Here is a 15,566-nt window from a genome sequence, read left to right as displayed (position 1 = left end):
AGCCCTCATCCCTCACCGAGCAGACCGAGGCACAGCCGCGCTAAGCCCTGTTTGCGGCAAAATCGACGACAAACTACCTAACACAAATACGGGTCGTTGCGAGTATCGCCATGGTTGAGCTGTCATTGGTTTGCTTGCTTGCTTGCTTTCTGTAAACCGCGTTAAAGATGGTGAAGGAGCCGGCATGGCGCGGGTAAATGGGTGCTACTACGTATCCTGGCGAGTGAAAGTCAAGAATGGCGATGCCTCGAGCCTCCAGCTGCCATATACGTACATATACGCGTAAATTACGCGGGGATGATGGAGGCCTGGATTGCTCCGTGCTGCCGGCACCGCACATCACCTCGCATCGAAGGAGCCGAGACGGCATGACACATTTACGAAATAAGTAATCTAGTTGCCGGGCCGGGATGGGATTCTACGTGTAAGATGTAGGTATAGGTACCTAAAAATGGACAGGTTTGTTTACCTAAGATGGGGACTTGGAGCAAGTATGTAGTAGGTAAGATTTTGCGGCACTGGACTCCGTATAAGAGGTAGGTAGGTAGGTAGGTAGGTAGTGGTGAAATATCTCGCGAGGCCGTAAGATACATGTAAGAAGACTGCAGATAAGTTCGAGAAATATCGAATACCGTTGGAGATGTGATAGGCCAAGCAAGCATTGCATCGTCTCTCTTACATGAGCATACTTGCAGTGCCTATCGTCGATCGAATGTAGATTACAATTACATAGGTGCTTGGAAGCGGGATGGTCATATTTGATGATGGAATGGAATGATATGTAGAGTCAGCAATAGCAAAAGCAGCAGCACAGGGGTGGATGGGTAGTATTATACCTATCTACCTGTATACTACTACGTATGTAGGTATGTACTACATAGTATGTAAAGTATCAGACTGGTAAAGTATGTGAATGGGTCGGGGATGATTCGCGGACTCCCCATTAGAAAGGAGGCTTCAGGTGCAAGGGCGGAACGGAGTGGCCCATAATTAAGGCTCGGGACCTTACTACTTTCGGCCATTTTCGCTTACTGGCAACCAATCAGAAATTCCCCGTCTCGCTTGCTAATGCAACTTCATGTAATTCATGTAATTCACGTACCCAATGCTGGGAAACCTCTATTATATACATAGTTAGCGTATGTAGTACGGATCTAATATACCGAAGTACATGATATAACACTACCTCATACAGTCATACAGTAGGTAACTTAACCTAGCACATCCTCTTAATTCTAGCGTAAGGTGTAAGTTGCTGCTGCATCTCGACCTACCACATACGTAGTAGCTTAATCAAACCGCCAACCTTTCAAACCTAAAGTCCCACGTTGCTCATTACAACTACCAAAGAAGAGATCTAACCAAGTTTGACTACTCTTAACCCTGAACCCTTAAACCTAGGCCCAGCAACTAATTAATCACCTAATCATCAACTAACCGTCCCGCCAACCCACCAGCCCACCAACCTACCAACCTATGTAGGTATCTCTTCTTCTAACACACAGTGACATCTTCCTTTCCCACGAGGCACATGCCATCACGTTATCCTCGTCGCACTCTGTTACGCACACCGCTGTATTGGTCCGCAAACCCAATGAATGCTGAGACAACCACCGTGCCAATGCAACACATCGCTTGTCAAAACCCAATGGCCGATATGTAGCAGGTAGATATTCCGCTTCTTCAAATCCCGTCTTCATCCTATCTAGCCTTTGGCGTCATAGAATACATAGTCGATATAACTAACACGTGGGACTACGTTAAAATGAAGTCCCACAGCAGCAACCCGTCCGCTCTTCATGAGCTTTTTCTTAGCCCGCTTGCTTGCCGCACCCTAGCCAGGGTTCCCAGCCGTGGGAATCTGAATGCACCTGGGCTTCGAGAAGTCTGTAATCTCTCGCCTGGCGCCTTGGCGTTCGGATACTTATTGCCTTTGAGTGGAACACTTCCATCATATTTCGTCGTTTCACCCTCTACCTAGAGACTAACCTAGAGGCAATGGATAATACGCCTTTGTCCATTTCGACGTATAAACGTATAATGTACATGGCTGCAGCCACTCCAAGCATCGTAGCTCCACTTCCTTTGACCTATTTGCGCCTTACTTAGGCGAGTATTACCTGTTATTACCTTAGTTCCCTTCTGAGCCGCGAGTCGGATGTCTCTCTCTTCGCCTGGCCGCCACGCCTTATTCGCTAACAACCGTTGATTGTTGATGTATCTCATATTGGCCTCGCTAGAATATTCCTGTCGTCCCTTTATACCTATCGTATCGTATCGTATCGTATCGTATCGTGTAATACCGCTCTTTTGCCCTTGGGCTGAACATGTCCTGCGGATCCCATCGGACGACGCTCGTCTATTAGCTTGCTATGCCGAGACAGCTGATTGTATATGGCCTCCGTTTCCTCGTATAAAGGCTCTTATATCGACGGTATTGCACACTGTTTTAGGATGTTACCTTGTCCTGTCTGTTTGCTACCCAGAGTCGTCTAAGAGCCTAGGTATATCCTAGACGCCAACGTCTGCAGATTAATAAACTACCTAGCTGTCTGCTTTTTTTTTTTTTTTTTTTTTCATAGACTTGCAGATCTGGGGTTGTCAAGCCGAACTGCAGGTTCAGCAATTTGCTGCCGAGTTCATTTAAGTAGGTTCTCGTCTCGGCGTATGTCCGGTTTGAGTATTCCTATCGTTCACCGAAGAGCAAGCACCCGTCTCAACCTTCTATTTTGAGCCATTATTTGTCCTTATTATAGTACTTTACCCTATAGAAAGGCACAGAAAGGCACATGCAGCAAGTACAAGTAATGCACCCAAATTCAAGGGTGGCCTCAGCAGCACCAGTCGACCCTTGCCCCGTCGGCCCCGGTGGCTATTTTCTTTCACTCCACATTCCCGAGTCTCCTGCTCAAACTCGTCCGTACAAAGGGGGCCTTGAAGTACCCGGCCTATTCTGTTCCACAAGATGGCTTCCTTCGCGTCACCAACCATCTTCTGTTTCACCGGCCCAGCGATCGTTTCCTGTATCCCCCATGGACCGAATCAACCCGCTCGAATCGATGCGCTTGGCAATACAAAAAGCGTTGCCAAACATTACCGTCGAGTCTGTTAGCCCATTACCGTCCTGTCGACTCCTAAGATTTTTCAGCGTTAAGATCTCGGACGGTAGAGCATTAGTTCTCAGCCTACCACCGCCTCCGACACTGAGGTTACTCCGGTCTGAAAGGGGCTTGAATCTTTCAGAGACCCTTGTTACAAAATGGGTTCTTGAAGGGGTACTTGAGCCTCCTATTAAGGTTGAGAAGGTTGAGAATATAGCCCGGAGAAATATCAGCTCTGATCAAACCGCTCAAGGTGCACCAGTGAAGGACGAAATAGAGAGTAGCTTTGAGAGAGAAATAAGCTTGAGACGAGATGTGCTCAAGTATCTTCCCGTCCTTGTCACCCATGTCCCTTCGTCAACGGAATTAGGTTCTTCGTTCAACATCTTCGAGCCGGCAAGAGGGGTCACTATCCGTGAACTCCCTACACCCTTAACGCCATCCGAGAGAAGTATAATAGACTTTCAAAAAGGCCAACTTGTACGACAACTTTCGAGCTTCGTATCACCAAACGGGCTTTTCGGACCGGCTACGGCGGTTATCAGTCCACAGCCGCCGCCCACCGACTTACACGCGGCGCAACTAGCTAATCTCGGCCTTCGTAACTCGAGAACGTGGAAACAAACTTTTCATTCTCTACTGGAGGGCGTACTACGAGACGCCGAGGATATGGCCGTTACGATTAGCTACGAGCCGATCAGAAGCTACTTTAATAGACTGAGCCATCTCCTGGACGGTGTAACTACTGCCCGGCTGGTAATACTAGACGCTGCCGACGAGTTGAACGTATTGGTATCACGGACTTCAAAACAGGATATAAGTAAGGACGAAAACAACAACAAACAGGTAATACCAACCCAAGATACAGCAAAAATCAAAACAGAAGAAGACATATCCGAGAAAACAATACCAGAACAAACCCCCGGAGACAAGGGCATAACCGTCACCGGCCTCCGCGACTGGAGCAACAGCATCTTCGGCGACCCTCTCTTCAGCGAAATCTTCAGCCAAGACCCTACCGCAGACTTCATCCACGGCTTCCACCACCACCACCACCACCAAAGCCACCCCCCCACCGCCATCATCGACGACCCAGCCAGCGCATCCGCGCGCCTGCTCCTCTACGAATGCTACCACGCCACCGTGAGCGTAGTACGGCAATTCTACCGCCCCGGCCCCAGCAGCAGCGACCGCGAGATCGCGGCGCGTCGACGGCTGGCCGCGGCGCTGAAGCAGCTTGATGATGTTGTTGACGATGACGATGATGAGATTGTTGGGAAGCGGGCGAGGAGGCCTAGTGCGGCGAATGTGGAGAAGTGGCCTGTTAAGAGGAGTAGGGGGGAGGGGGAAGGAGAAGAAGTTGATGTAGGAAAAGGGAAAGGGAAAGGGAAAGGGGAGAGGGATGACGGGGTAGAAAGGGGAAGGATAAAGGAGGAGGAGGATGTGTTTGAGTCGATTGAGAAAGATGAAGATATACGTGGGCCTTGATGTATTTAATTGCCGGTCTTGTACATACGTAGGAGGAATACTGGTTACATACCTAGGTAGATAGATAGATGGGTGCCTAAATAGTTGGCGACTATGTGGCTATAGATGGATATATATATTCATATATAGAGATATAGATATATATATGATATAATACGATATAGTTAATCGCGAAGAGAAAGCTTGCTATACCATGGATGTCATGCCGCGTCTAATTTTCTAGTTCGAGTTCCTGTCTGTCTATTTTGTCGTGAAACTACATAGTAATATACCAAACCAAACCAAACCATACACGCAATACGGACTAGACCACGGATATACCTTACTTCTTCCCCCTTTTCCCCTTATAGGTCTTTCCCCCATATAGGTATAACAAGATAACCCTCTCCCCTCCGATCCCTCAAGACAACAAAACCCTAATCTCCCCCGTCGTCCTCGGGAATATCGCTCTGAACTCCGCTCTCTCCTCTCCATCCCCACCGTTATCCGCTCCTCTCCGTTCCTCAGCCGCCTCATCCGCCGCAACAAGCAGCTCTTCGACATGCTCAAAGTCGGCACAGAACCGATCTGCCGCCTCTTCGGTGACCTCGCGCGCCAGCCGCGCGTCCTGGAGGTTCTTGACGTTTTCCAGCGCGTCCATGACTGCCGACGGCAGGAAGTCGTCTAGGCCCTGGGCTGCGCGCGCTAGGGACTCCGGTTGGAGTTCCGGGAGAGAAGGAAGCTTGGCTACGTCGGAGGGACGCGCGTCGCTTAGAGGTGATAGGGCAGTGAATAGGGGTTCGAGGGAAGATTCGGCGCGGAAGAAGGCGTATTGGTTTTCGACGAGGCGAGCGCTGTGGTCAGCGATTGTAGAGCGTAGACGCTCGAGACGGGTGCGTGTGAAAGATTTGAAGGGCTCGAATGCGGTCTGGGCGGCGAGGAGGCAGTTTATGAGGAATATGGAGTTGGATGGTGCGGCGATGTTCTTGGCCATGTTAGAGCAGCCGGCGAAGAAGGGGTCGAAGGACTCGGCTAGGATGGGCTCGAAGTCTGCCTCGCGGTCGCCGTCTGCGGCTAGCGAGGTCTCGTAGGTTTTCATGATGGCCGTTAGTTGTTTTAGACAGTCTTGTAGAAACTCGGGTGGTCCGAGGTCGGACGGCGTGTGCTGGAATTCGCCCTCGAGGGTGGTGATGTGGTCGCGCATTAGAGAGCGGAATTGCCGTAGCGCTTCGGATTCCAAGTTGCTCATCGACTGGAGCAGGACTGAGTCCTCGCCGAGAAGCTTAGAAAATGTCACGCGGTAGAATGCGAGAAGGTTAGCTAGCTTGTACGCCAGAATAGTCTCTTCGTTGGTTTGGATGACCTGCTCAACTCGTTGCCTTAATATACGCGCCGCGCCGGAGACGTCTCTGTCGACTAGCTCGTTCAGGGCCTTGACGGCGTCGAATTCCGGAGGCCCGTCTGCCCCGTCTGCCTCGTCGCCCATCAGCATCCATAGTTCGTTCTCCCGGCCTTCTTGGATGCCCTTAGCAATCTCGTTACCATCGGATATAAACAGGATTTCGAGGGCTTCGCGCTCGCTGACAGCAGCAGAATGCGTCCACGCCAGCATGTCACCAGCATACCGCAGCGGATCGTGAGCTACGAGCTCGATGGGCTTTACGGAATTATCCTTGGTACCGGCTGCGGATGTACCGGTTAGTGCGAGGTAGAAAGAATCAGATAGGATCTGCTCCCTAGCCTCGGCGAAGAAATCCAGACAGCTCTGGAAGAGAGAGGGTCTTTCAGCAAGCACGCGAATGGCACGGCGCACAGACGAATTTATCTGGGGGTTCTCGAGGTTCAGGGTCTTAAACTCCTTCTGGACCCAGCGGTACAGCTTCTGCATGGCCAAGTTCAAGTTCTTGGATGTCTGGTCCATGATCTCTAGGCCTAAGGTCTGACTCTCGAAACCGAGCAGGAATTCGCAGTCTTTCCTGATACACTTTGCCTTAGCTAGGACGGCAAAGAAGCGGTCGTCGACGGGTTCAGCCGTTAAGGTTAAAGAGGCGATCTCATCCTCGGATAGAAGGAAGTGCTCGCGGAAGGCCTTTAAGACCTGCTGCTTCGTCTCTATATTCTTCTTCTGGGTCATGAGAGAAGATGCTTCCTCGAGCATAGAAGAGGTCGACTCGTGAGCTGCTGTGGCATGACCTCTCATCTCCTGGTAATTCTTGTTGAGCTTATTAATAGTGGTGCCGATCCTCCTTAATTGCTCGGCTACCCGGCCGAACTCTGTGATTATCTTCCCATTACTATCGATGACCTCTTTCTGGACGTCTAGCCGTAACTGTCTCCGGGTGTCGGCGGTGTTACTGATGCCGCGCTCATCCAGCAAAGCCAGAGACTCGCGGAACTCAGCATCGGCATACGAGGTAGATAGAACGGATGTCACCTTGGACGAAAGCGGATTTGATGATCGGCCCGGAAATGAGGCGCTCGCGGGCGACGACGGTAGCCCATCATGTCCAGGTAGACGGGGTGAGGCGAGGCCATCTGAGGCCATATTTCATATTTCCAATTACTTTAGATGATCCCGGGCTGGTTTAACTTACGTCATCTCATTTCTCATTTCCATATTACTAAGACATAAGACTCCAGAAAAAAAAAGGGCCAAATTGTTAGGGAGTATCTCGAATATCGTAGGATGTGATATTGTAGGATGTGGTATTGTTGAATATGTCTACTATGTACTGTGTGAGAGGCGCCACCTGGGAATTATGTCTGACAGCTGGAGAAATTAGTGCAAGTTTGATAGGTACCTTAGGTACGCCTTATCGAATCAAATGACTTCATCTATGCGATAACGATAGTGATAAGGATATTAACGGTCGGGCAGACAGGTACATATGCACCTACCTCTTAACCCATGAAGGCGCGCGGCTGCCTGTGAACCTCAGTCATAAGGTCCGTTTGACAGTTCAGAGTCCGAATGACCAACTTCAACTTATTCACCATTTTTAGTACAAGGCACACCTGATGCTTAGCCTCTTCTTTACAGACATCCTTAAATCATAGGACCTTTGATGCTCTATGTCATAGTTAATGGCATATAGTAAAAGGTCCTTATGCTTCATATGGTTCTAGGCTTCTAGCTCTAAGTTAGAGCTTACAACCTTTGCCTTATGCTACAAGTTAAACCTTACCCAGGTACATGTAGCTTAGGCATTCATCTTAAACGTTTCTTCTTTTAATATATATACCTTACTCTTCCTATGCAGTCGGCTTGATTATGATTAAGGAAGAGACACAGGCCCTATTAAACTACACTACTCGATATACCCATGAGCCTATACGATGCCACCAAACCTCTTCTCCCGCCTCGTACCGTCCGGCGACGATAGACCCTTGTACGATCGGCTTAGAAACGGTCAAGATGACGATGTCGAAAGTAGAGCTGGCCTCGACCTAGACGAAGAGAACCTAGCCCAACATTTCCAACACGACGACCTCGACCATGCCGGTGGTCCTAGTCTCGACGATAGCCACATCTCCGCACCACGCAGCCCTGTCGCAGCCGCAAGTAGAGCTCGTCGTACCGCTGCAAGAGTAAACCCGCACGATGCGAGATCGCGGTGGCTTACGCAAGAGGATGATATGGATAATGACGTTCCCGCCTCTCTCCTGGTAGAAGGTCCCGATGCCACCACATCTAAGCCAAACCAATACAGGACAAGCCCCCAACGAGCACGGAACTCTACCAGACGCCACTCTTCAAACCGGAGGATACAAGCGCAGTGGGAAACTGCGCAGGCGCATCAGAGACTACATCAAGACGAAGAATATGGTCCGTCGACTAGCGAGCAGCCCCAGAGAGGTGGCACTGTGAGGGGTCCGGGATTCGCAGGCAGCCCTAAAGACAAGGCCATGTTTAGATGGGCTAACGTCTCCAATCTAGACGTCTTCATCAGGGATGTCTACGACTATTACCTAGGAGCGGGAATGTGGTGCATCCTGCTCGACAGGGTCCTGCATTTATTGAAGGTTATCTTCGTTGCGACTTTACTCACGCTGTTATCGCAGTGTATAGATTACAGTAAGATCCGCGACAGTAAGAGCTTGTCGCAGATCATGATTCCCCAGTGCACGAAGCACATGTGGGGAATATGGAACTTGAGTCTCTGGGTTTGCAGTTTTTACTTTGTCTGGAAGAGCATCCAGTGGATTCTTGACATACCGCGTTTGATGCACATACGTGATTTCTTCCTCTACCTTCTAGAAATCCCCGAGGAAGACATGCAAACCGTCTCGTGGCAGGATGTTGTGGCCAAGATCACCGCCCTTCGCGACGAGAATGTGAAGACAGCTACCAATATAACACCATCGCAACGTCGTTTCTTGTCTAAGCAGCTGGGACAGCACATAGCAAGCCAATCGAAAGAAAGGCTCGATGCTCACGATATTGCAAACAGGCTAATGAGAAGAGAGAACTATATCATTGCTCTCTTCAACAAGGACATATTAGATCTCACAGCCCCGGTTCCATTTCTACGAAATCGGCAACTATTCTCCAAATCTCTAGAGTGGACGGTTCAGTTCGGAGTTTTAGACTTGGTTTTCAACGAGAGTGGCCAGGTTCATCAACGAGTCCTCAAATCCGATCATCGTGGACATCTTAGCAGGGAAATGCAGACGAGATTTGCATTTGCGGCAGTGATGAACCTCATATTCGCTCCGTTTGTAGCCTCTGCCCTCCTTGTCGACTTCATCTTCACGTACTACAATGTGAGTATCGTTCGATCGGACGCATGAACTGCATTATGCTTACCTACCTATTTACTAGGAATTCAAAACCAATACCTCATCTCTAGGAGCGAGGCAATATACACCGCTTGCCAGGTGGAAGTTCCGCGAGTTCAACGAGCTACCACACCTGTTCGAGGAACGCTTAAACATGTCGTATCCTTACGCGAAACATTACATAGATCAGTTTCCAAAGAAGAAGACAGAATCAGCGGCCCGAACGATTCAGTTCTTTTCTGGTGCGCTTATTGCCGTTTTGGCCATCGTGGGCTTTTCCGACCCCGAGATGTTTGTCGACTTTGAACTGTTCCCGGGAATGAATACGTTCGCCTTCGTTGCGCTTCTAACAACGACATGGGCTGTCGCTCGAGGGATGATATCCGAGGAGAACGACGTGTTCGATCCCGAATTTGCGATGCAAAGCGTCATAGAGTACACACATTACCAACCAGATCAGTGGAAAGGTAGACTCCACAGCTACGAGGTCAAAGCTGAGTTTTCTGAACTTTACAAGTCCAGAATCATCATCTTCCTCGAGGAAATCACCAGTGTCCTAGTAACACCCTTGGTGCTCTTCTTCAGCCTGCCAAAGTGCAGCGATCAGATCATCGATTTCTTCCGCGAATTTACAATACACGTCGACGGGCTAGGCTACGTGTGCTCGTTCGCCGTATTCGACTTCCAGAAAGACCAGCGCACGACGAAGCAGCCGCCTGGTAATATAAATGATGCCAGGGAGGACTATTACGCTACCAAACACGGGAAGATGCAGGCTTCCGTCCACGGCTTCCTGGATAACTACGTCTACCACCCTAGGACCGGTCTTCCCGGAAATCACGCCGTGGGCCCAGTCGGACGTCACCAATTCCACCCTCCACCGGCCTTCCCAGGCCTCATGTCGCCTACCCTGGCCGCGGACATGCACTCCTCGCGCATCGGACCTAGCGAACGAGCTAGAAGTCGAGCACCAATCCCGGGCAGGACACCACGATTCGGCCCAGCCGTCGCGCCCTCGCCAATGGCCTCCATGCTACTCGATGCGCACCACCAACCCTCCGCCTCATTCATCGCGCCCCGGACTACTCCGCAACGTACGCGCCAGCAGCGCGGCCTGCCTTCCGGCGACACGAATATCATCGAGGAATCGACCGAAGATGGGCCCTCGCGAAGCGTTATCCGTCGACATGACACGGCGTATACAGACGACGGTGATGTCGAAGAAAGCGTGGCGCGGTTAGGAGAGTCTACGTGGGAGGGCTCGCCTAGGCACGGGCTGAGTCGCGAGGGTAGTAATGCTACCGATGGCGATGATGGCCCGGGCGTGGTGACGATGCTGAAGCAGTTCCAGCAGGCGCATTTGGATCGGCGGGGGGTTATGTGATGGACTAGCAAGTTAGGTTGGGGGTTTGGGTCTAAAAGTGGTTCTGCTGGTGTTTTCTTGCTTGTTTAGCATACATACCGTGTTTGCATAAGAGAGTTAGTTAGCAAAGGCAAACTAACATAACATAACTACACGATGGGCTGAGGAAACGGACGTGGAGTTTGGGCCGTGTTTTTGTTTTTTGTTAGGGCATTGGTAATATTATTAGCAATGTCATTGGCATAGGTGCAGACAGTATCAGTATTAGTGCCGGTGCTAATCTCAAACTATGAAATAGATGATCACATTACTATTAAGCTTGAAGTACTTTTGGTTAGCTCCAACACTGTTTGGGATAAACAAATGTTACCCAAGTATGTTGACCTTAGGTCCGTTAAAACATACATTTCAGTCTTATCCCCTCTTCTCTTCTCTTCTATAAAGAGTTAAAACGTCGTGCTATAATAAATCTCAACTAGGTAAATAAGCTCTATAGTTATTATAGGCACACACGACCAGAGAAATATATAGGTACTTACAAGTTAACCTATATTGTTGATACTTTAACATGGAGTTATAGCTAAGTTCTACGGTATGTAACCATATATATATAGGTATATATTTGGAAATCACTTACATCAGATAAATCACGCTTTACGAGTTTGACGTGGACTTTCCCGGTGTATATGGACACTTACTACTACTCTACATAGGTTAAGTTACTCCTATTTGTGGGAATATATTTATAGCCTCGTCGAAACGCTACTTATAACATACAATCGGGAATGCTGATTCCGGCCATGAGAGAAGGCTTCTTCCACATGCCATATCCATTCGCCTATATCAAGTCAAGCATGGACGATGATGGACACTACATCCTATACAACTAGCACTCTTAACTTGACATTAGGCTAGCCTGTCTGTTGCTATGTACCGTAGCAGCCATGCGACATACAACGGGACACACGTACGCGCACACACCAAGCCGCCCGATATTTCGTGTTCGTGTCCATTACCTGCACTGCACATTGCCTACACATTAAATTACCACAATCAATCAATCCTACGAGTTTCTCACTCTCGCTCTCACAAGAACCTCGGTACCGAGCTTAACCGCTGCCCTTATAGTTAAAGCCTCCAGGCCAGTAGTAGTAGATCAAGCCCGAGCCAAGCCAGGCCAACAACAGTCTCACTTAACCCACGTCCCGAAAAATCCGAACTGCTATTCGCGAGGTACAATCTAATCTTTTTTTGCTGCGTCTCAAGCTTTCTCATTTCCATATAGGTGTAATAGTGTAAGGGGCGTCTCATTAATAAAAAAGCCACCCCCCAATCATTGCCGCCCTTTTTAATAACGCTAAAAGAAAAAGGGGAAGAACCCAAAGAAAATAAAATAAGAAAATAACCCTTTTTCTGTGTCCCGCGAAACAACATGAAGCGTTGACCGCTCGCCCTCGCGTCGCGTCATATCGATGGAGGACCACAGGTCAGTCATTCTCCTCTTTCGTAAATTACTTGTTATGGTAGGAGCTCGTCGCCGAAATGATGGTCTTAATCCCCGGCAATTCCTCGCCATGAGTACCTCGGATTTGTTGCCACTTCCAGTAGAGGGATACATGTTGAATAGAAATAGAAAGAGACAAAGAGAGTGCTAAACGGAAAATGAGAGCGAAGTAGATAGTACAGATATGCAAAAACGGACATGGCCCCGCCCATTTTATCCCACCCAATCTCCATAGAAGATCGATACTCTCCATATGATAGTTATCGTATGGAAACTATCGAGATACTAGCGATGTCAGACAACCTAGGGATGCCCACGATCGGGGTAGAGCGAGAATACACACCGGAAAGGTGTAGTGTTTTACATGATCTGATCTTGGGTCAGACCACCATGCGCATCCGTCTCCATGCTGTCTCCTCCGCCTGGGGTTACATATTTTATGAAGCTGAGACCAAGGGGCCGGCCTCCGTAGTGGTAACCCTGAAACTTAGAGATGGCGGTCTCGGCAGTCGCGGTACTATCGAAACGAACCACACCAGATCCTCTGGATCTTCCGCTAGGCTCATACTGGATCTCAGCTTGTTCAACCTTGCCGATTGTGGTGAATAGCTCAACGAGATCTTCATTACTAGTAGACCAAGGAAGCTAATGCGAAGATTATGTCAGCAACAAATCAAGAGGTAAGTAGGGAGATCATGCGGCCATACATTTCGGACATAAATCGTCTCACTTGGATCAGTTCCCGAGGTAGCGAAATCCGTAAACGGGTTCGGAGCGGCTGGTGTAGTGTTGGCGGCATCGAATCCACCAGCGGGTCCACCACCACCACCGCCTCCACCGCCGTAACCTCCACGTCCTCCGTAGCCGCCACCGCCGCCGAAGCCACCACGACCTCCGAAGCCTCCGCGACCTCCGTAAGAGCCGCCAAAGCCTCCGCGGCCGCCGAAACCGCCTCGGCCGTACCCTCCCACACCTTGGTGGGCAAAACGGTCCTCGCGAACCTCGAGTAGACGGCCTTGCCACTCAAAGCCGTTGAATTGCTGGATGGCGTTGCGCGTATCCTCGGGGTGCTCAAACATAACAATGCCGGAACCCTTCGGTCTACCATCTGGGCCCAGATGGACATCGGCTCGGATCACCTGGCCATTTCGAGCTATCGCCACCTGATATCAGCACCAGATTCGCAACATATACATATTGGTTAATTTAACGGGAAAACTGACCAGCCTGGCGGAACAAGTCCTTAAGATCTTGCCAGCCTACGGTGTAAGGAAGCTACATGTGAAGTTAATACCAAACAGCCACCTAAATTAGTAGCGGGGGAGAAAGGAGCGGGAATAAACAAACGTTGGACACGTAGATCTGGCGGTTGCCACCACCCATGCCGCCGCCGCCGCCGCCGGCACCACCACCACCACCGTAGGCACTACCGCCTCCGCCGCCTCCAGCACCGCCGCCGGCACTGTAGCCCCCTTGCATTCCGCCGCCGTAGCCACCGCGGCCTCCGGTTGCGCCGATAAATCGTGGTTCCGCTTCTCGATCCTAACCCCGCCTTCAGTATCTACCATAACAATGAACATCGGAGGGTGTCCTACTTCACGAACGTAGACGAGTCGTCCCATCAAATTCTGGTTGCTGAGAGTCTGGACAGCTGTTTGCGCTTGCTCCCTTGTAGCATATTCCACAATTCTAGACAGTATTAGCAACCTTGAATAATTCAATTCGGAGGAGTGGATGTCTTGTCTTACCCGCATCCCTACAAAAACCCGTGGACAATGTCCCAACCCGTCAATCCATCAATTCCAACAAGAGCCAGAGGAGAAGAAACCAAAGAGAAAACCAGCCATGAATCACGTGTAGAAGCCCACCTTAGACATCCCGTTCGGAAGCAATAAAACATCGGCGAAGAGAACTTCTCCAGCTATAAAACAAACCGCCGTTAGCCACGAAATTACTCCTTGGGGATTAGTACTCTGATAAGTGATGACTTACCCTGCCGCATAAAATCCTTGAGATGGTGCCATTTTACATCGTAGGACAGATTACCGACGTAGACGCGTCGGTCCTGCTGCGACGTCTCGCGAATGTTATTCATCATCTGTTCTCGTGCTGCCGCACGCTCCTCGTACGACCGTTGAGGTGGTCCACCGTAACCCGAACCTGATCCTCCAACTGGCGCCCCAGCTCCAGTCATGGGAGATCGCGATCGTCTATCCGATCTACGATAGTCGTCCCGGCTTCGAGACCGGCTCCGCGGCGAGTATGATCGGCGGCGACCTGAGCGGCCCGGGCTCCTCGAACGGCCACGTCGGGGAGAGCGAGATCTCTCGCGCTGCGACTCGTCAGCATCTAGGTGGGGTATAAATGACATTAGAAGTAAAAATCAGCACGCCGTTAAGCCAGCGAGCTTCGACGGAATCAATTGTTGGGGCCTAGACTCTCTCTGGGCGGATTTTGCTGAGGTGTGGTAAGAAAATCCCTCGATTCAGTGGAGGGTACAACGTTCAAAAACTTGCACGCGGCTCCTCGGGGAGGGAGCAAACTTTATATGCTAGAGTCGGCTCGATTCGTCTTGGTGCCCCTTTCTAGCTAAAAAGCAAAAGATAGCGTGGGGAGAAGCTGTCAGGCACAACTTTTTACCCTTTGCACGGACGAATTCTTCATTTAAGGTTTTGCCGTCATTCAAAAAAGCAACCGACCCGCCAAAGAAGGTGATAGACGAGTAATTCTGGGACTTGGCTGGGATACCAGATTCCAACCGACCGAACTCAGAAAATTGACTGCTGATTTTTGCTTACCTTCACAGGGCGATATGTATCTCCGGAATCAGCTATTCAAAAGGTCGTGAGTTAGAAGCCAAATCCCAAAGAGCGAATATGAAAAGAAGCAATTTTTTATGAACAATAGGTTAAATTAGAAAGTTTCAAATGTAGCGATCTGACGTGCCGTAGTCGCATACGGAGGTGTTCGAAGGCCAGACCATTAGTGGATCGGGAAGGGAAAGCGTCCAGGGACGGGGGTGGGGAGGGAACGCGGCGTATTAAAGGCCTCGGGATGGGTTGCGGCTTGTATAAAACGGCACAGCGGGTAGGCAGGCAGTGATGATAGAGAAACCGGTGGAGTGAACCGAGCAAAGGGTGTCAGGGAAGAGTGTGATTGGGTGGTGGGGGGGTTTGAGAGAAGGTAGGAATATGGGAGCGGGTAATGCTGTGGGCTGTTACAAGCCAGACGTGAAGGTAGAGGTAGTAACACGTCGCAGAGGCATTTGTTTTATGCCTCTGGGCAAGATTTTGGGGTAAGGAATACCGTTAACGGGTAGCCAGGGCAGGATCTGATTTGGCAGCCGGGGGAG

The 15,566-nt window shown here is 50.0% G+C and overlaps 4 protein-coding genes across 4 annotated transcripts; 2 read left to right on the top strand and 2 right to left on the bottom strand.

Annotated features, from left to right (window-relative positions):
• Positions 1–2,652: 2,652 nt before the first annotated feature.
• F5Y00DRAFT_269953 (uncharacterized protein) lies at positions 2,653–4,589 on the top strand (the record flags this gene model as incomplete). Its single annotated transcript, XM_048012521.1, has 1 exon — positions 2,653–4,589. Exon 1 carries the CDS (start codon positions 2,790–2,792, stop codon positions 4,587–4,589), a length of 1,800 nt encoding a protein of 599 aa, XP_047864638.1. The 5' UTR covers positions 2,653–2,789.
• An 89-nt stretch (positions 4,590–4,678) lies between these two features.
• On the bottom strand, positions 4,679–7,315 carry F5Y00DRAFT_237453 (oligomeric Golgi complex subunit 6). Its single transcript, XM_048007810.1, has one exon. It carries the CDS (start codon positions 7,111–7,113, stop codon positions 4,990–4,992), a length of 2,124 nt encoding a protein of 707 aa, XP_047864637.1. The 5' UTR covers positions 7,114–7,315; the 3' UTR covers positions 4,679–4,989.
• A 169-nt stretch (positions 7,316–7,484) lies between these two features.
• F5Y00DRAFT_237452 (APG9-domain-containing protein) lies at positions 7,485–11,134 on the top strand. Its single transcript, XM_048007809.1, has 2 exons — positions 7,485–9,332; positions 9,391–11,134. Exons 1-2 carry the CDS (start codon positions 7,905–7,907, stop codon positions 10,729–10,731), a joined length of 2,769 nt encoding a protein of 922 aa, XP_047864636.1. The 5' UTR covers positions 7,485–7,904; the 3' UTR covers positions 10,732–11,134.
• Positions 11,135–12,574: 1,440 nt separating this feature from the next.
• Positions 12,575–14,585, bottom strand: F5Y00DRAFT_262178 (RNA-binding domain-containing protein; the record flags this gene model as incomplete). The annotated part of the gene is made up of 7 exons (XM_048011339.1): positions 12,575–12,859; positions 12,922–13,367; positions 13,438–13,489; positions 13,562–13,756; positions 13,810–13,903; positions 14,069–14,135; positions 14,207–14,585. The coding sequence occupies 7 exons, from the start codon at positions 14,583–14,585 to the stop codon at positions 12,575–12,577; spliced, it is 1,518 nt and encodes a 505-aa protein (XP_047864635.1).
• Between the last annotated feature and the right edge of the window lie 981 nt (positions 14,586–15,566).

Source organism: Daldinia vernicosa, assembly GCF_022497035.1.
Source record: "Daldinia vernicosa strain CBS 139.73 unplaced genomic scaffold F5Y00scaffold_24, whole genome shotgun sequence".
Lineage (NCBI taxonomy): Eukaryota > Fungi > Ascomycota > Sordariomycetes > Xylariales > Hypoxylaceae > Daldinia > Daldinia vernicosa.
This window is presented reverse-complemented; position numbering and strand designations above follow the sequence as displayed.

Excerpts from the sequence above, each read along its gene's own strand:
- F5Y00DRAFT_237452 (XM_048007809.1), top strand. The coding sequence starts at position 7,905 with ATGCCACCAAACCTCTTCTCCCGCCTCGTACCGTCCGGCGACGATAGA. Across the intron at positions 9,333-9,390 it reads TCATCTTCACGTACTACAAT|GAATTCAAAACCAATACCTC; the intron begins GTGAGTATCGTT and ends CCTATTTACTAG.
- F5Y00DRAFT_237453 (XM_048007810.1), bottom strand. The coding sequence starts at position 7,113 with ATGGCCTCAGATGGCCTCGCCTCACCCCGTCTACCTGGACATGATGGG.